The sequence below is a fragment of the Thamnophis elegans genome, chromosome 8, assembly GCF_009769535.1.
Source record: "Thamnophis elegans isolate rThaEle1 chromosome 8, rThaEle1.pri, whole genome shotgun sequence".
Lineage (NCBI taxonomy): Eukaryota > Metazoa > Chordata > Lepidosauria > Squamata > Colubridae > Thamnophis > Thamnophis elegans.
In genome coordinates, this window is record NC_045548.1 from 56,898,384 (window position 1) to 56,918,589 (window position 20,206).

General features: G+C 38.4%; 1 protein-coding gene across 7 annotated transcripts in view; it reads right to left on the reverse strand.

Annotated features, from left to right (window-relative positions):
* UBR5 (ubiquitin protein ligase E3 component n-recognin 5) overlaps positions 1–19,315 on the reverse strand; it is an 85,560-nt gene extending 66,245 nt beyond the window's left edge. For all 7 annotated transcript variants that reach the window (XM_032223481.1, XM_032223479.1, XM_032223476.1 and 4 more), the window contains exons 1-2: positions 18,989–19,315; positions 601–645 (exon numbers count right to left, since the gene is read on the reverse strand). In XM_032223481.1, the coding sequence (XP_032079372.1) occupies positions 601–645; positions 18,989–19,050 (107 nt within the window). In that variant the 5' untranslated portion in view covers positions 19,051–19,315. The remainder of the gene's footprint in view (positions 1–600; positions 646–18,988) is intronic.
* Positions 19,316–20,206: the final 891 nt, after the last annotated feature.

Genomic DNA, 20,206 nt, shown 5'->3' on the forward strand with positions numbered 1-20,206 from the left:
TTGATTAGAAGATTTGTTTATTGGAAGACAGGAACTATGATATGCAATATAGGACAGAGGAGTTGGTAATTGCTATGATTGTAACAACCACAAGGAAGATTGCTTCTTTAGATAGCTTTCTTTGTCTTGCTTTTTTATTATTCACTTTTTCTTTTCTAGTAGAACTTCCAATAAATATTTTAGCTGAAGAACTTGATGAAGAAAATACCTATTTTTAAAGAAAGAGATGTCAACTATCATCTTGTGTTTAGTCATATTAATTTTTTTACAAACATCTGTCTTCATTTGTTACAGAGGAATTCAATGTATCACAAATATCTATATATCCATATACAGAACAAAAAGGTTTTGATATAGTGGCTACAGGTCATGTCACATTTTTAGATCTAGTGAAACCAATCAAACCAAACCTTTGCTTTCCAAGCTGTAATTAGCCTGCAATCCGATGCAGAGTTTAACACAAACATACAGCCACATGGGTACACACACCTGCTTCTCCTTCATCCCCCAGTGCCCACGCAATTAGGTAGCTGGGTAGAAAAATAAGCTTAAAGATACCAAATTTACAAATTCAGAATTGAAACAGTAAAGATTCCTCACCTATTTAAGTTGTACTTGTTAAGCTTTTCTGAAACTTCTCTTAACCTGTAAGAGGAAACAATGCATATTTTAGCAAATAGGAGCATGTATTAATCAAAAACATTTTATATGCTTTCTTAAACCTTACAAGTAGTCCTCGACTTATGATCACAACTGAGATCAGGATTTCAGTCTCTAAGTGATATAATTATAAAGCAAGAACCCTTCACTTAGCAACCACAATTCCATCACTCTCGATTTGTTAACCGAATACTATAGATAAGCATTACAATTTTTCAAAGCTGTCCAAAGCCAGCTATCCAAAGCAAGCTGTTCAAAGCAAGTGTTGGCATTCTTTCAAATATTTTCTGAAGTTAGCACAACTTTATGAATACAGCACTGCTTAACAAAAGGCTCAGGGACCACATAGAATATTTGCAGCACAGCTAAGTCTTGAAAGGAAATCAGATGAGATGTCAGAGATTTGGGCATGAAGAAGAAAGGTTGGTGTACTGAACTAGAAGAGATTGCAAGTGGGGGAGTGAACCAACGCTGGCACTTTCTGGGGAGCATACGAATGCTGGTGCTTGCTGGGGCAGACTGGCCTTCCCAAGGCATAGAAAGTAGTCTCAGAGCCACATGTTTGTGAGGCTGCTTGCTATCCTGCAAGACAGAGGCAGGCAGCCTGTATAGATGCAGGGTGGGGGGAGATAATTGGGTGAGAGGAATTACAGTGTGGCTGCCAAGCAGCCAAATTGTAATCACATGAGTACAGGAGCACTGCAACAGTCATAACTTAAAGCATGATTTCTAAGCCTGTTTTTAATATTGAATGTTCGCTGAATGAAAGATCATAAATTGAGGTCTATCTGTATGAGGCAGAACTGCAGCTTAGCAGGTATCCTGGTAACAAAATCAGAACAAATCACAAATACTAATTAATGTTTATATAGTGTACATAAATACATACACATCAACCATTCCCTTTAAGAGCAAGGAACTTTCTGCAAAGCACAAGGTAACCAGCCAAATAAATTAAGGCATAAGAAAAAATAATTAAAATCAGGCTACACAAGCAACTTTTACTGTACCTCTCTATACCTGTTTATCCAGGCAAACGTCCTTGCTTCTATCATGTCCATGCATTGCTTCATACACTGCTTGCATTATTCTTTTGATATTAATTCATTGCCCACTACAGATCACATACTATCTACTATACTTCTGACAGCATTTATACATCCTAAATTATATATATATATACACATACATACATACATACATACATACATACAATGGTTGTTTGTTCAAAATTGCTAATCTCCGAAAGTTCTTCACCGATTGCTTTGAAATTTTGACACAACGTTGCATTCAAATACACGAATGTTTTTATATACATATATTATATAGATGTCACACCTGTGACAGGTAAAAACATGATTTTTTGTAAAAACATGCTTTTTTTTAAACCAGCGCCATCTGGTGGATGTAAAAGCAACACACGCTATACTAAATATTTCATGATTCCATTTCAATGTTTCCAGCGCCATCTGATGGACGTAAAAGCAACACATGCTATACTAAATATTTCATGATTCCATTTCAATGTTTCCGATTGCATTGTTATATTGAATTTTCATAGATTTCCATTTATTTTCATTTTGATGTAATTATTTCATGTGACATTGCATTGGAATTGAGCTGTGTCGTTTATCATAGCGTTCATTTAGTGAGTATAGTATATTCGGAACAGTTTGGCCTCTCTCCAGCTTCGTCCCGACGGTCCCTTTATATGTGTGCCTGGGCTGCGGCCGCACCCTTTCTCCTTCTCCTCTGACGAGCTTCAGCCATTTCCGCCAAGGGGAGCCGAATCCCTTCAGCCTCCCCCTCCCCTCCCCTCCTGCTGGGCCTTAGCTGTCTGCAACGGGGCACCACCTGCGCCATCCCTCGGCCACTTCCCCCCGCCCTTAAACCGGCCTACTCCCAGCCAGCCCAGCAGAGCTCCAGAGGAGGTGGAGCATCTCCTCAGCCCGGCAATGCTGAACAACTTCCACGAGGCCGACAGCCCTGGCGCCGTGTGTGTGTGTGTTTGTGTGTGTGTGTGTGTGTGTGTGTGTAATCTTTATATAAATCCTATGCTGTATTCTAATACATAATTTTGTGAAAAATTATAACTATATATTATATTTTCATCATCAAACACAATTACTTTGGTTTCAATAAATTATTTTCTAGACATATAATTGAATACTACTACAAATCATTCAGATTCCCCGCCAGCAGTATAGCTTCAGCCACTCTCAAAACTTTATATATTCGTGTCCCTGACTAAAACATCTCAAAAGTCACAAACATTTTTATGTATTTATCCCTACCTATATTAAACAGTCAAGATGATACCACACAACCAAATCTTATTTCCTGCTCAATGTTGAAATCATCTGCTAAGCAGTCCATTTATTAGCAGGCATTCTCTAGTTCAGCAGCCTCCAACCTTTTGGGCCAGGGACCAATTCTGTGGCGAGAGGCTTTTCCGAGGACCAGAGGGGGCGTGGTTTCAGGTTCTGTGGAGAGAGGCTTTTCTGGGGACCAGAGGGGGTATGATTTTGTGCGCTGCCTGCATCCCATGGATAGGCCTTCGCTTGTTTGCATGGCCCAGTTTCTGGCATGCTGTGGACTGGGGGGTGATCCACGGACCGGAGGGGGGGGTTGGGGACTCCTGCTCTAGTTCCATCATATCATTCTTATAGCATTCACCAACCAATCTTCAACACGACATATGGACAAACCATGGGAACAATTGGGTATATTTGTTGATTTAATGAAAGTGAGGACTTGAGATTCCATAAGCAAACCAGTTTTCTATTTTTTGTTTTTCAGTTACATCTTTTAAATCTGGAAGCTTTCCGATGTTCAATGTTCAACGTTCAACTAGTGTATTTAAAGGACTTTCTATTTACGGAATTTTCCTTGGACGCTATCATACAGGTAATCCTTGGGTTACGGCAACAATTGGAACCGAGATTGCTGTCGCTAAGTGATGTGGATGAAAATGCAATATCATGTCATCACATCATTTAGCAATGGCAATCCCAGCAGTCCTGGTTGTTGTCATAACCCAGGGACCACATGGGCTGAGTGGGAAGAGGCGGGAGTTCCAGATAAGGAGCACAGTGGGTGTCATGGGAGAGTGGAAGAATGCCACAAGTCAGCTGGCAGAGGTACAGATGGGCTCTGGAGAGCACAGGTAGGCCAGCAATGCCACAAGTGAGCACTGTGGTACACAGGTCACAAGGTGGGGAGTCAGGTTCCGCAGGCACACTACTGAGTGTAGGAAAACAGGGTTGCTACAGAGTATGAGATCCCTGGGATTTTTCAACATTCACTTAGCATTTTAAAATACTTTTCTATCCATTGATTTTTCATTTATAGATAGTCCTTAGGTTACAATGGCAACTGTGACAAAGATTGCCACCGCCAAGTAACGCAAATGTTGCAGTTGCAAATGCAGTTGCAAAGCACAACATTATGTGAAAGCATCACTTAGAGAGGGCAATTCTGACTGCTATCCTGGGATCTTGTACTCTGTAGTGGGGCTCAAAAGAAAAGGTGTAATCTTCTCTGCCAGCTTCCCTATTGAGTTTTCTTGGCATTTCAACACCCAGAATACAATCACGTGACTCTAGGGAAGTTGTAACAGTTGCAACTTCATGGATCAATTGTAAGTCTTTCTTTCATATCTATTGCAATTTTGAATGATTGCTGAACAAGTGGTTGCAACTTGTATTTGTTTCAGGTGTGCTTCCAACATTTCCTTAATTTTCATCCCAAATCATTTCCTATTTTTTAAAAATTCCATTCCACCTATTTGAAGTTCTTGGTTTGGCCCTCTTCATTCACTTCCAAAATAATTTTTATTTCAATAAAACTGCTCTGCATTCTTCTATCCTTATTTTAATACCAATATTTGTTCTGCAGGATCCAATCTGGGTCAGTCCTGGGACATGCTTTCTTTCATAAATATTTGTTCCCTTTGCCGACACTCTCAGCAATAGTTATGCATTATTTTTTTATAGTTCTGATTTTTTGCATCATTCTTTTACATGTATTTTTTTTCTCTCCCACATTTCCTCCAAGCATCATTTTCATACTAACGGAGAAACCCATCAGTGTTTCTCCGTACGCTTATGTGGCACTCTATAACATTTCTTTATTCTAGTCCAACCAGCTTATATAGTATTTTTCTTTCCCTCTGTTTTCCATTCCATTTCCATTTATTCTGATGAAAAATGAACTCTTTGATTCAGTATTTGTACTTTTTCTTTCTTCCATAATTCTACTTTTCCCTGTTCAGTCCCCTCTCTCCCCCCAGATCCAATTTTGATGCTATCAATAAATGGTCCATCTCATATTTAAAATAAAAAATCTAGAATAACAAAGGGGAAGGGACTTTGGAGGTCTTCTAATCAAAACCCCGGCTCAGGTAGTAAACCATAGACTATTCCAGACAAAATCTATCATTCCTCTTGCATCCTTACCAATTCTCTCATTATTTCATCATTAACATCAGATTAATCATGCTGTTAGTTGTTGTGCTAATTCTTTTGCCTTGTATATGTAAATTGACTTATTCTTAAACCATGTACCATAGTAGAAATAGACTTTTTGCTAAATACTTTCCAAGCTACAATTCCCAATCCTTGTGAATGATATCACCTTTTCGTACATTCTTACCTTCTTGCCACCCAACTAGTCATGTCACTTATTATTACAATTTTTTCTCTAGATTGCATTGATTCTGAGCTTTGACCAAATTTTCCCAAATTTATCTTTAAGATGTTAATTACCGCCATCTCCTGGAATATAACATACAACTATGACCAATGTATAGCTATTCCAATCATAACACAGGTCTGCAAAAAAAAAAAATCGAGAGCTGTTTTGATTATTCCACGTAATCTTTATGTTTTTTGGTGCGCTGAATCCGAAAATGACCTCCATTTTGTCATGGGACATCACGTTTCCTGACAATTTAGGTAACTATGTTAAATAAGGCAATACCTCAAAATAAATGGAAATAGACTTATAAAATTAAAGTTTTATTACAATATTTTCATGAAAATCCTTTTTTGAACTGAAATGAGCTCACCTATCTATACACACTAAACTCGATTCTTCTTCCTTGTGAGGCTCCTCTTGGTGCATTTACGCTTGTGAGTAGCATCTGGAATGTCTCTCTGAAGCATCCAACAGTAGTCTGCCATCATTGTAATGCTCCATTTTCCCTCGTATCTCCTTTCCATCTCTTTAATGTCTTGGTGGAATCGTTCACCTTGTTCCTCACTCACACAAATTTTCAGGAAAGTAGTCAAGGTAGGACTGGAGGAAATGCACTTTCAAACTTATCAGGCAACCTAAAGCTTGAAATGCTTTCAGCATTCTTCCAACAATCTTTTTGTAGTGGGGATCTTTGTTATTGCCTAAAATTTTTTGTACGACTTCTTTAAATGCAATCCACCCTTCTTTTTGAGGATCCGTCATGGTATTGACAAACTCTTGATCAACTATAAGCCTTCTAATGTCTGGTCCGACGAACACACCTTCCTTCAATTTTGCCTCCGACAGGCATGAAAACCTGTTGACCAAGTATTTGAAGCATTCTGCATCTCTTGGAAGTGATTTTACAAATTGCTTCATCAATCCCAATTTTATGTGGAGAGGTGGTAGAAGAACTTTATGGAAAGGTACCAAAGTTTCTCGGAGAACATATTTTTCACCGACTGTTAGCACCCTCGGCTGCCAACTCTTCTTGGTCCAGTGATTTTGTCAGTCTCGACTGTCCATAGACACAGAAAATGAGGGTATTTGGTACACCCAGCTTGTTGCCCCAGCAGCATGCACAAGACCTTCAAGTCCCCACACACTTGCCAACCATGGTCTTCATATTTAAGTTTACGAAGAACCAATTCCAAGTTCTCGTAGGTTTCCTTAAAAGTGTATGGAATGACCTACAGGTATGGAAACATAAAAACCGTTGTGGAGTAAAACTGCTTTGAGACTTCTTTTTGAAGAATCTATAAAAAGACGCCATTGCTCTGAATCACATTGGATTTTAAATTGACCCATCAGACTTTCGACATCGATGCAATAAACCAACTTGTCTTCCTGGGCGAAGTAAGGAACAAATTCCTTTTCACGATGTCTGAACCATGAAGATGACACTCCTGGCAACAATAAATTCTTTCTTTCAGCCTTGATCTGAATAACTCAGTGGCATCTTTGGGAAGATTCAAGTCTCTTACCAAATCATTCATCTCCTCCTGAGAAAACAATTTTGGTCTTGTACCATCTTCAAAGTCAGAACTTGATTCGTCATCTGGTTCAAGAATGACTTCACCTTCATCGGAGCTAGGTATCTCTTCCAAGGTAGCAGGGGGCTTGGGTTCTGGTATATCTGTGTCATGGGGATGGGATGAATTGCTGAGTGAAGATTGGGGTATGAAATGGAATGCTTCCATTTGGAATTAAACCCTGTCACATTGCGTGAACAAAAGTCATCACTATGGTTCTTTTGCTCTCACCACACGATAGGAATCCCATAACGGAAAGATTTTTTCTTACCCTTGAACAAGTTTCGGAGGTCCTCAACACACTGTTTGCACAATTTATGAGGCGCCCAAACTTTATCTTGATCTCCAATTTTTAGTCCAAAGTATGCAAAGTATACTTTTTTCACAAAGTCTGTAATATTCTGCTGTTGCTTCAACACTGTATATTCACCACAGATGAAACAGAAACTGTCTGGCAAATTAATACACTTTCACGGAGCCATAACGGTTGAAGAATGATGAGCTAACATGAATTGCAATGAAAAAGTGTGAACAGCCTAGAACCAAGAACCTGATGATGATTCGTGCACAAGTGTGGCATGCAGGAGAGAGCAGCTCTGTGTCTGTACACGAAACGTCACAGTGCTGGCCACGCCCTCTGCACTGACCGGAGATGCTGCTATCTGCTCTGTGTGTCCCTCCCACTGGATTCTTCAGGGAAGATTAACCCCTTCTACCATTAGAAGCACAGACTTAAAACTTGCTTAGCTGGAAGAAGGCAGGGCTTAGCAGTGAGAAGACGGAGTTTCAGGCTATTCCTGAAATTCCTCTATTCCGAAGGATTTTTGGACGGGTTTTTTGGACCCTAGCTGTCCCGGAGACGACAGTGAAAGGTGAGGGGAGACCCAGGACCTCAGAGACATTCGCAAAGTCTCGGGGGGGGGGTATTAACCCCTCTTGCCAAGTCCTTTCTGGATTAGCTGCGTGCTAACTGAAACTGCAGGTTGCCCCTAAGAATGGCAGAAGTGATGTCATCTGGTAAGCTGATTTTATTATTCAAGAGAGACTGTCCGCACTAAAAGCTTAAGCTAATTGAAACCAAAGAATAGAAGAATCTAGCGGCGAATTGGTCTTTTTTTAATGGATTTATGGCTGGTGGCTACTTTATTTCTTAAACGCTTCAAGGAACTCTTCAGCATCCCCCCCCACTGATTCTTTCTAAGTGGATCGTAAAGTTAACTTCCTACTAATTAGCCCTTCACGATCTGACATTTTTATTACTTGGCTGTGTTTACGATCAGATAAGATTGCACAGTTTCCAGCGTGTTTTTACTTGCAATTTCTAACTACGACACATCATGGCGTCTGAAAATACTTCTAAGGTCTCACTCCAGATTCTTTTTTCCGCATGTCGAGAGCTTTTTGACTCTTTTCAGAGATTGGAAAGAAAATTGGATCATCTGATTTTAAAATATGAAGGAAAAACTGAGATCGTTGAATGTTTGAATGTTCCTGAAATACAAATGGAAAATGTGAGAAATGGCATCTGGTCTATCTCAGAGGAAGAAAGGAGGGGGGGAGCTATAAAGAAGATTCATTTAAAGAGACAGAGTGCAGGAGAAATGAAAACTCCACCCTTGAGAATTAAAGTCAATTTGAAAAGTTTTACAAGCCCGGGACAACATTATTATTTCATCACTGACATTCAGAGCCAAAAGGTGCGAAGATATCTTTGTTTGGACTTGCCTATAAAAACATTTGGTAAATTTATCCAACGAATGGCAATTGGTTTGAGAAGTTTTTGCTATTGGAGGGACACAGGCTGACAGATGGAAGAATACAACTTAAAATTAGCTAAATCTGATTACTTTAATTTGTAATAGATATAGCTGAATAATAATTGATGTTGATAGTAATGTATATAATGTGGAATTGGCTGATAGATTGAAGAATACAATTGAAAACTAGCTAAACCTAATTGCTCTTTTTTGTAACAGATATAGCTGAATAATAATTGATATTGATAGTAATGTATATAATGTGGAGTTGATATGATAAATAACAATTGGATATGAGAAAACATCTTTGGATTATACATAAAGAGTATTAATTACAATAATTATTACTATTATAAAAACTAAATAAAATACATACAATCAAATGTTAATCAATACTGGGAAAATGTTATGATATATGATATAATTAAATATTATGGATGTTCAGCTAAAATAGGATATGAGGATTTGATGTTAATAGAGGATTTTACAAGTAAGTAAATGAAATGTCAGCATGTGTTATGGATTAATTCTTTGGCATAGCTAAGGATGAAGGATGTTTAAATAACTATAGGTAATTAAAACTGGAGGTATAATGATGTTAATATGGTAAACATTTGAGTTAAGATATTTGAATTAATATGAGTTAATGGAAGAGAAGCACCAAAGCATGTTGTAACCAGTTGATATACTTCTTGTTTATAACAGATACCTGTGTTTTGTTTTGTTTTTTTCCTGCCTTGTCCTTTGTCGTTTTTGTCTCTTTTTGGTTTTATTTTTTTTTTTGTCTTTTCTTTTTGATTTTTTCCTTTCCCACTGGTGTGGGCAGGTATTGTTCAAGATTATTACTTTTATTAATATCTTTAAATAATAATTACAGTCAAATGAAAATGGATATATAATAATGCTTGAGTTAATATGAGTTATGTTTGTTGACCGTGGAGGAGATGTACCAAAGTTTATCTGTAACCGATTGATACATTTTCTACAGATGTAAAGAAAGATGCTGTACTTGTTTCAAATTAAAATTAAAAAAAACATTTATTTAAAAAAAAAACTTGCTTAGCTTATGTATATATTGCTGACCATCAGATTTACAGTGCTATACTTTTTTCTTTTTTTTTTACATAACTCGGACAAACTCTTTAAGGTTTTTTTGGCATTTTATATCTTAAATGCACTTATGTGAATTAATTAATAGTAATTTGGAGTTTAAATTTGGTTAAAAACCCATAATATAAAAAAAATATCATTTTGTTTTAAAAAATGATAAATTTGAAGACAATTTTGCATGTTGTGGCAAATCATGACGTACAGGAGTTTTTCAATATTTTATTTGCTTTCAGCACACCAAAATACATGGAAATTAGATGAAAATAATCAAACAGCTTTTTAGTCGCAGACCTGTGATTGATGTCATAAACTGAGAGCTGCCTATATAAACATCCATAGTTTTTAAAAGAAAATGGAGTAAAGAATCGAAATTAAAAATATGAATGTTAGAGCAAATGTACTCAGAATTAAATAAATACATTTTGTGAGAATGTTCTATTGAAGCACCCACTGTGAGAGAGGCTGCTAAAGCTAAGATCAGCTTCTAGCTGTCTCTGCAGGACCAGGTTGTTGAACATCACTGCCCAAAGATGTCAACATCCTGCTCCCCAGGCTACAAGATCTGCTACCCCGAAGCAGCAGAGGTGCTATCAAAGGGGACTCCCTTAGGATGGGAAAATTTAGTACTATGTATGCTAGCTGAGGATTTCTGTTTTCCATCTAATAAAGCGCCTGTGTCTTCTCTAAGGAACTGGATTTGATATTTTCAATTCCAGTTTATCTCTTCCTTCCAAAAAGCCTTTTTTAAAAAAACCACAGATCTAAGTTATTTTTTGTTTTCACTAACTTTCTATCCTAAGGTTTACTATGTAGAATTTGCAACACAAACCATTTTCTCCCCACCTCCCTTTTCATTTACTTTTATATCATCTGACTTGAATAAAGAACATTTGAGTTCTTAAAAGCTTACACATTTTTATGACCTCTGAATCAATCTAATCAATTTCAACGGAGGAAAAAAATAAAGTTACAAGATATTGGAATTTAACTACATTTATAGTGGAGTTATTTACTATTTATGCTACTTATATGACCGTTACTTGCCCTGTGACTCTGTAGAGCTAACAATGAATGTCAAACAATCATAAATAATCAAAAACAATTAAAGCAACATATATCATGCTTGGATGCCTTACCCAGCATCCTAGTGCATTGGCCAGGGGAAGAACTAAGTCTTAAAGGTAAAAGTTCCCCTTCCACATACATGCTACTCATTTCCAGATCTAGGGGGGCGGTGCTCATCTCTGTCTCAAAGCCGAAGAGCCAGCATTGTCCGAAGACGTCTCCATGGTCATGTGGCTGGCATGACTAGATGCCGAAGGCACACAGAATGCTGTTACCTTCCCACCAAAGATGGTTCCTATTTTTCTACTTTCATTTTTACATGCTTTCGAAGTGCTAGGTTGGCAGAAGCTGGGACAAGTAACGAGAGCTCACTTCGTTATGCGGTGCTAGGGATTCGAACCACTGAACTGCCAACCTTTCTGGTCGACAAGCATCTCACGTCCCATTGAACTAAGTCTTAGCACCTTACAAAAGACTAGCAATGTTCCTGTAATCTGAATCTTAGAAGAGATGCTCTTCCATCAGTTGGGGAACAGTGTTCCCCAACCTTTCCAGTTCAGCGGACCAACGGAGACAGCAAGGGGGGGAAGGGAATGGTTTTGCTTGTGCATGCACCGCTTTCACAAATGCAGCTTCTCATACATTCGCCCACCACTTCTGAGACCCACTTCTAAATGGGCTGCAGACTGGTACAGAGTAAGAGAATAACAGACAGGACCTTGGAGGTCTTCTAATCCAAACCCTAGCTCAAACAGGTGACCCTATTACATTTCAGTGGTTGTCCAATCTCTTCTTAAAAACCTCCAATTATGGACCATCCACTACTTCTGAATGCAAGCCGTTCTACTGATTAATTGTTCTCACCATCAGGAAATTTCTCTTTATTTCTAGGCTGGATTGCTCCTTGATTAGTTTCCATCTATTGCTTTTTTGTTCTGCCTTCAGGTGCTTTGGATAATAGGCTACCCCACCCCCTCTTTTTTGTAGCAGTCCCTTAGATACTGGAACACTGCTATGTCATCTCTAGTCCTAGTGCATAGAGTAGATGTAGTGACAGAGATATCTGATGAAACCCAGAAAGCTTCCTGGGCTTCATCAGATAGTGTTATTTAATATAAGGGATACATAGACTACCCACCCTGTCAAATCTCATAAGACAGGCAGAAATAACTGGAGACAGATTATCCTGAAAATAACTTGGCACTGGTCTATGACAACCAGCATTTTGAATTGTACCCAGAAGTCCAGAAACACTGTATCTTGCAAAATAGAGATATTAAGACCTATCAAGGCATAACAGTAAGTACTGAAATTGTGGATTAGCTATAGCTTCAAGGACAGCCATAGTTTGCATAGTTTGCACTGCAATAATTTAGATGGAGGACAAAAAAAAATCAGTACAAATAGTCCTCAACTCAGAACCACAATTTGGATCTGAAATTTCTTGTGGTCATAAGTCAAGAAGGCCAAGTGACCAGACCTGATTTTTCAACTGTTTTTATGGCAGTTGCTAAGTGAATCCGTTGTCCCAAAACAATGTTTTTTGCTGTCACAAAGTCACAAAAAGTCCTGTTACCGTAGGATGCTGCAACTGATCATAAATACAAGCCAGCTGCCAAATATACCCAAAATGCAAGTCATGTGACAGGGGGGGTGACATTTTATGATAGCTGTAAGTGCTTTATGACCATAAACTACCCTTTCTGAAACCATCATAACTTTGAATGGCTGTTAAGTGACTGGTCGTAAGTTGAAAACATAAGAGTTCCTGATTTAAGAATGGGTGCAATTGGCACACAAGATGGATATGCACAATGGCTCCCCTAGCCAATGTTGATACCTCCTCTTTGAGCAGGAACCCAGGGTGTGGTGGATCCCATCTGGGAAAATGCTACCCTACTCAAAAAGAGCCTCAGGTCTGGAAGTCCCAAGACTAACAGTTATTCATGCCTACTAGTTTCAATCTGTTCCTCCCATCCAGACTCATAGAGCCCCTTGAATAAGGCAACACGTTTTTAGCACAACTTAAAATAACTTTATTGTCACTTTAAATGTGTAAACAATTGTACACTAATCAGCATACATACACAGCATCAACATAGGGGGAAGGGGGCTTTTATGGAACAGTCCTCCAGAGAACGTATGTATTGCCACAATCTTGAGGACCTTCCAGAAGCTGGTTAAAGTAGAGTTCTTCTGAAGAATTATTTCATAAAAAAGGAATTAGAGTACCATTTTAAATTAAATTAATAAGGTTTTATGATTTCACTCTTTTACTTTATAATGTTGTGTTTGGGATGTTTTTATCTTGCAGCAGTTCAAATATCTAATAAATAAACATACAAGCATTAATATAATGGAGACCACATTTAGGCTTTCCCTGGACTGTCATATCACAAAATTTAGCGATACTATTATGAAAGAACCATTAATGCCAAATTTAACCAAGATTTCTGAGATTCTCTTGAATTTCTGCCAGGTCACTGTCAAAGCTACTCAGTCAAGGCATGCAACTTCCAACTTACATTTTCTGATTCAGCCAATGATAAGCTAAATGAGAATATAAAATAAATACAAACATTTCTGAATACCTCACAATATCCTGGTAGAGTACCATAAATGAAAATGTTAGAAAACAGGAAAAAAAGAGCCACTGAGCTGCAGTAGACTGGATCAAATCTATTTGGTTTTTACTAATGAGAAAATCTAACATAGTAGCCCAAATCAATATTTGTTGCTTGAAAATAATTGACAGGACAATTGAGTATTAACTGCTCAAATTTTAGCCTTACGGGCTTATTAATTTTAGAATCAAAGTGGCCAAGAGCAAGTACCGTAATAAGAAACAGAGAAGCATTTAACATAACCACCTGAAAAATGCAATTTTTCTAACCAAATTAGAAGAACTTAGCAAAGATTCTTAAAGAACAGTAGTTATTAATATATGAGGGCTCTGCTTTATATATATAAAATATTTCAGGATTTACATTAAGTGCCTCTGGTATTAGTTAACCACTCAGACTTATAACATAAAAGGATATAACTTTTGAAAATGCCTATTTTAAGATATTTTAATTCCTTGACCTTTTTTTAACCAACTCAAAAGAATATGACTGATGAAACAGAAAGTGTGCTATCTATTGCTATACTGAAGATTTAAAAAGAAATGCTCTTTTTATTATTCACTTCCAAGTACACTCTGACATCAGAAACACCATTACCAAAACAGTCTCCTATTTTTAATATTCTAATATCTCCCCCACAACTACTTAACAGGATTGGGGGTTGGGAGAGAGAAGAGAACCAGTAGTGAGTTTCAAAAATGATTTAGAATTTGCCTAGTTTCTAGAAACCTATTGTATGAAAGCTAGGTTAATAAATATGCCCAGAAGAATTGAGGCCGTGCTGATGAATAACCTGATAACTTGAGCAACTCCAAAGACCTGTTCCAAAGTTTAGCAAGTTACCCATTGAGGGACAGACTGCTCTATGGTAGTTCCGATTGGAAACACCTTTAAGAAAGTCCACTTGGTTTTTATCTGGTTATTTTCAGCAGTGTGCAAGAACCAGTTTTATTCTTATACCCTTTAATTACCCACTTTTGCTCTTCGTTTTTGAGCAGTTTTACCACTAAGCCAGATTTGAGTTACATCTTTTTTTTAATCCTTGTCTTTAACAGCTACATTTTACTTTAATTTAATGGGAATTATGGTTTTATTTAGAGAAACTTTTAGGGCAATGTAAGCAATTATGTCCCTCATAACCTGCACCAATTGTTATCCATGCTGTGGCTTCCGGTCTGGAAAGTGCAAAAACCCTGCTTTCCGTTATCATAGGATTAGTATAATTTAGGGGAAAATATTACAACTTCATTTACTTGTATCAGTCACCCCTAAGGGCCTAAGAAGACAAGTAGAAGATTTCTTGCATCATAATATTTTTAAGGAATTCACTATTTTCAAGAAATAATGCATAATAAACTCCTTATAAAAGCTAATTATTTTATTTTATGCAGCTTCAATCAAAATATCTTATCTACAAGTTTACAATTTGTCATGCTGTTTTGCTCTAGTTTCCTTCCCATTCAGAAGAAATATTCATAACACTTAGTATATGGGGGAAATTCCCAACTACCCCACACATTTGTGGGAATTCAAAGATTATTTTTGCACTGCATTTCCGAAATAGTCCATGGTTTTACAAAATACATCAAAAGAATAATAAGTACAGTGTTTATTACCAAATAGAGAATTGGATTTCAGAATGATGCCTGTAAAATACAGAGAGCAGCAATAAATCCTGGTTCTCTGATTCTTGACTTGGAGAAAAGAAAATGTACATTTTAATGACTATGAGGCCACTGAAAATTAATGGATTATATTCATATCTAAAAGCCTTGAAAACAATAATACAGTATAAATAATAAAGACCTATTTTAATATGCTGACCAGGGTCACACAACACACCAAGTGGTAAAATAAACCAACCACATCATCACTTAGCATTATGTGTTAACTCAGCCACATGTGGTGGTGTGTTTTTTTTAGTTTTGGATGTCACAATGAAATAAAAATATTGGCAAAATATAAATGTTTGGAAGATAACTACATGAAGTTTGAAGATTAATCATATAGCAAACAAGAGCAGACATTTTCCAAGTCAATGTGATTCTCATTTACTTATCTACTCATTATGCCAAGTCAAATGCACTCTCAAGCCATATCCATACACTGCTTAAAAAGCATGAATATCAGCTAGAGTAGAGACACAGAAGAAAATTTATACAAAAGATTTTCATTATATCTTCAGCACTTTTATTGCATTTTAAAAACAATGGAAATTCTGATGTAATAAATTGAGCCATACCAGTCAAACTGGATAATTTCAAAGTTATAATTTTTGTTAGATGACTATTATTAAAAGTGTGATAGGTCTATATAATGAATCCATAATTTCTTGAGGTAAAGGCAAATGGGATAATTATATTTAAATTTGAACCAATGTATATTTTTTGAAGAGAGAGGAAAAGACATAACAATATATTCTCCATATATTTCAAGAGTATTACCGCAGCAATCCTGCAGAGACTACAAACAGTAACATAAATATTCAATGGGAACTACATCATTTATTTTATTTATTTTAAATATTTCTATAGCTGCATATCTTGAAACTAAATATTGGAGAGCTTAGATACATACATATACATACATACATACATACATACATACATACATACACACACACACACACACACACACACACACAGAAAACAAAAACAAAAAAAAGCTGGTGCTGCAAACCACATTCCACAGATGCAACCTATCATTTTCTCATCCTGCTCAGATCTCACCCAATCCCTGTGCCTGGGAGATGATTCAAATCTTGAATGGTCTCCAAAAGGTTAAAAGAGTAGGGGTCCTTGGGAAGGGTATTCCACAGAGGGTGCAATGGAAAAGTCACACTTCTGAGGATCCATAAGGTGATAGTCTTTAAGGTAAGACACCTGGAACCTTCCTACCCTATCTGCTTTGGTGGGACAAGTAGAGACCCTAGGGAGGAAGGGTTAGGGAGCAGCAGTCCTGCAGATAACCTGTTCCCATATAGGTAGGGTTTTTGATTGTTACATGTATTTTAATGTTCAGAATATACATTTTTCATAAAATGTATATGCTTTAAAAAAAACATTTTTATGATCCTATAATCCCTGTTCTTCTTAAAACCCCTGGCAGTGGGTTTTTTTTTCATTTAATATGTTGTATCTTTAAAACAAAGTCTAACATGGCATTCACATTTATATATTTCAAATTTGTACAAGCAACACATCAAGATTAGTTTTCATCAACACTAAATGTAACACTAAATATGACTTCTATTTCCACCAATTTCAGTGGAAATTAAATTCAATTAATTTGGATTTAATCCATTGTTTAAATATCGATGAAATATTGTGAGCAAGCTAAGCACAAAACTTTTCAGGTTCACATATTATAGCGTCTATAATTTATCCGGTTCACATGATTCTCTGATCTATAAACTAAATCACCCAGATCAAGTTCACATGAGACTTTAGAATGAAATGCAGTCCACTAATTTGGGGCTCCATGTATCATCAAACTAAGGCAGTACCAATAGTTATTAAGATTATGGATAGAATTAAAAATTAGAGAAAACTCAAGGATGTTGCTGCAAAGCAATCCATACTCTCCACCCATAGTGTTGTATCACTTGTCATTTCTTATGACATCATGACAATGTATTTTACTACATCTATTGTATGTCATTATCAATTATCTCTGAAAAAAAACAGAATATCTTACATTACAATAATAACAAGTGGCTTTTATTCCATATTATTTACATTTATACAATCTAGGTAGTTATACCAATGTAAATTACAGGTAAGTTACTTACCCAGTGACAATACATAAAAACTGTCTTGGTTTTAAAGTGAAGACTATCTGCTTAAGAAATAAATGATTTGTAGATGTAGAGAGAAAAATGAAAAGAAAAAAATAATGACTATGTCTAAAATATTAGCATTTGAATGGGTTCTCTCTACCTCACTGTCACTACTAGATGGTGTAATACAGGTATGCTACAAAATATATATGGGTATGTATATATATATAAATGTATAATATGTATGTATAATAATACATAATGTATGTACTGTATAATAATACATAATAATATAATGTATAATAAAAGTATAATACACGGAAGAAAAATCCTTTATATTTAACTTCTGTACTTTATTAAAAAGCCTCTTAGAAAACACAATGAACAATGAACACTAGAAAGGCAGTAAAAAAAACTATGAAGAAATTATCACAGAACCCAATGGGGTATGAAGAGTTTTAGAATCAAGTAGCTTCATAAAGGTCTCTCACACTATCAAATTCTTATCTCCACTACTCCGTAAGTCTGTTAGAAACAATATGCCAGCTCAAAGTAATATTGAAGCTGTAGCCAATCCCTGAAGCATCATCCTTTTTCTCAGTAAATGGCACTGCAGTACAAAATGTGTCAGTAGGTCATTCAAAAAAAAAACCACACCCAACCAAGACATTTTAAACTATAGATCCCCTTTCTGGTTTATGGTCAGTCATACTGTGATTTGGATGCGATGCAATTCCCACACTGATATATGCTTGTCCTTCAGCATTCGGAATTTTCATTTTGTTTCAGTCATTTGGGAGTGGGAGGCAAATTCATTCTGAAATAATCTCAGGTTACTCATAGCAGGTATCCTTTTGTATACTATCCTAAATCAGTGGCATAGAAATGTATTGCATGATTATCAACATGGACTTGAATTACATCCAGTACAAAAAAAGGCTAGAGAGCTTAACAATAAATTATGATACAAAATATAAACCCATTGCAAGATGCAAGATGCAAGATGGAAAAGTAAAAATTAAACCCAAAAGACAAAAAAGCATCCCAGAACATTCTAAAAGGTGGTCAGGAAAATCCTGAAGCTACAGATTTTTTGATCCTATCTGCAACGGCGCAAGATCCATTATGATCCTAAAGCTCGATGGGATCACACTGCAAATGCATATTTTCATGTCATCCAAGGCAACAGGAGGGTAAATCACAATCACAACTATACAAAATATGAAATTGCCCGAGCCCCGGACTCCACCCCCCTCCGCCCACTATTTAGCAATGGCGAGAGGATCTGGAAGGACCCTGTCCCAGCCCATCTTTTCCAGATCCCCTCAAAACCAAAACTAGTCGACCCGTTTTCCTGCTGGATCCCAACTACAACCGGCTGGACGTGCTGAATTCATCCCCAAATAAGCAATCCCAGGCACTGCAACTTTTCGCTCAGCATCCGCCGTAAAAGAAGCTGAAGATGCGCCCTGGAAGGGTGGCTCGGACAGCTACATCCACGCGGCCTTCGCTTTCAACGCTCCCGGAGGGCGAGAGGAAACGAGACCGGGTTTAAAATCCGCGTCCGCGGGGAGAAGGGCTCCCGCTCCGAAGCCCCCTCCGGGCGTTTCACCGTCCAGAGCGCTCGCTACCCACATTACCGGGGCTCCTCCCCTCACGCACGGGGGGCTCCTCCCTCCTCCTCCTCTCCCGGGGGGCACTGACCGGGCTCCCCTCCCGCCTCACCTGTCATTGAGCTGGTCCTCGGTGCCCGGCAGCGGGTGCACCACGAAGTGGATCGATGTCATGTTTTGCTCCCCCTCCCTGGAGGGAGGCAGGCAGGGGCCAGGCGCACAAGGAGGAAACGGAGGGGGGGCGGGAGGAAGGACGGGCGAGGGGGAACTTGGCGTCTCCTTCAGGGTGTTCGCGGTCACACTCGGGAGCCTTCGCTCCGCGCGAGGGGAGGGAGAAAAACCGGGCAACGCGGGGCGCAGGAACGGCAGGGAAGGGTTCGGTCAGCACCCCACTCTCACACGAGCCGCCATCTTAACTTCCAAGCTGCCCCTCGCTTCCCTCCCTCCCTCCCTCCGCTGCGCCGGGAACAGAGCGGAAGGTGGAACGTCACCTGAGCAACAGCCAATAGAAAGCCCTCACTAACTGGCGAACCGGCAGGATCCTTGTAAAGTCAGCGGCGATTGGCTGGTGGGACTGCGATCGGCGTGCTTACGTCAGACGCGAGCGTTTTAAGGGGAGGAAGGGCCAGAGCTGCTTTCTTTCCAGAGAGGGAGGCGTTGGAGGGGAGGGTACGCGCGGCCTCCCGCGATGGGCGGAGCTTTGATTCCTCGGAGTCCGCGTGGGGGGAAGGAGAGGCGGTTAGCTTCCTTTTGCTATGTTGGCGCCGAGGCTATGGTGTCTGTTCTTCTGTTGTGTGAAATCCAGAGGAAGGGCCTATTTGGGCAGTTCCATGATGGGACGGAGGGGGTGGGGATGGGGAGAAGACTGCACTTGGTGGCTGCGTGCAGGAAACTTGAAAAAGGGCTTCGCTTAGTTAGTTGCTTTGTCTCTGGACGTTGAGGTGCATTTGAGGATTGGGTAGCATCCAGATCCGGAGACTTCCAGGGCTCCCCGTAGATATTGAAGCCCAGCGGGGTGACTTTAGGCAATCCCTTTTTCAGCCCAACCCATCTCTCAGGGTTGTTGCTATTGTGGGGAAAATAGGAGGAGTGAGTATTACATAGCCTTGCTGCCTTATTTATTAAAAAAAATAAAGGCTGGATAAAAATAAAAACAAATTGCTGCTAAGTTGTTTTTCTTCATACTGGTGCTATGTGGATAAGTCGAACAGCAAGTCCCGTCCTCCCAAGTATTAATAGCTGTGCTACTAATTTCTATCTGGTTAGAGGCCTAGACTGAAATGATTGGGGGGAGGGGGTTAAATGTGATTTTTTTTCTGTTTTTGAATGT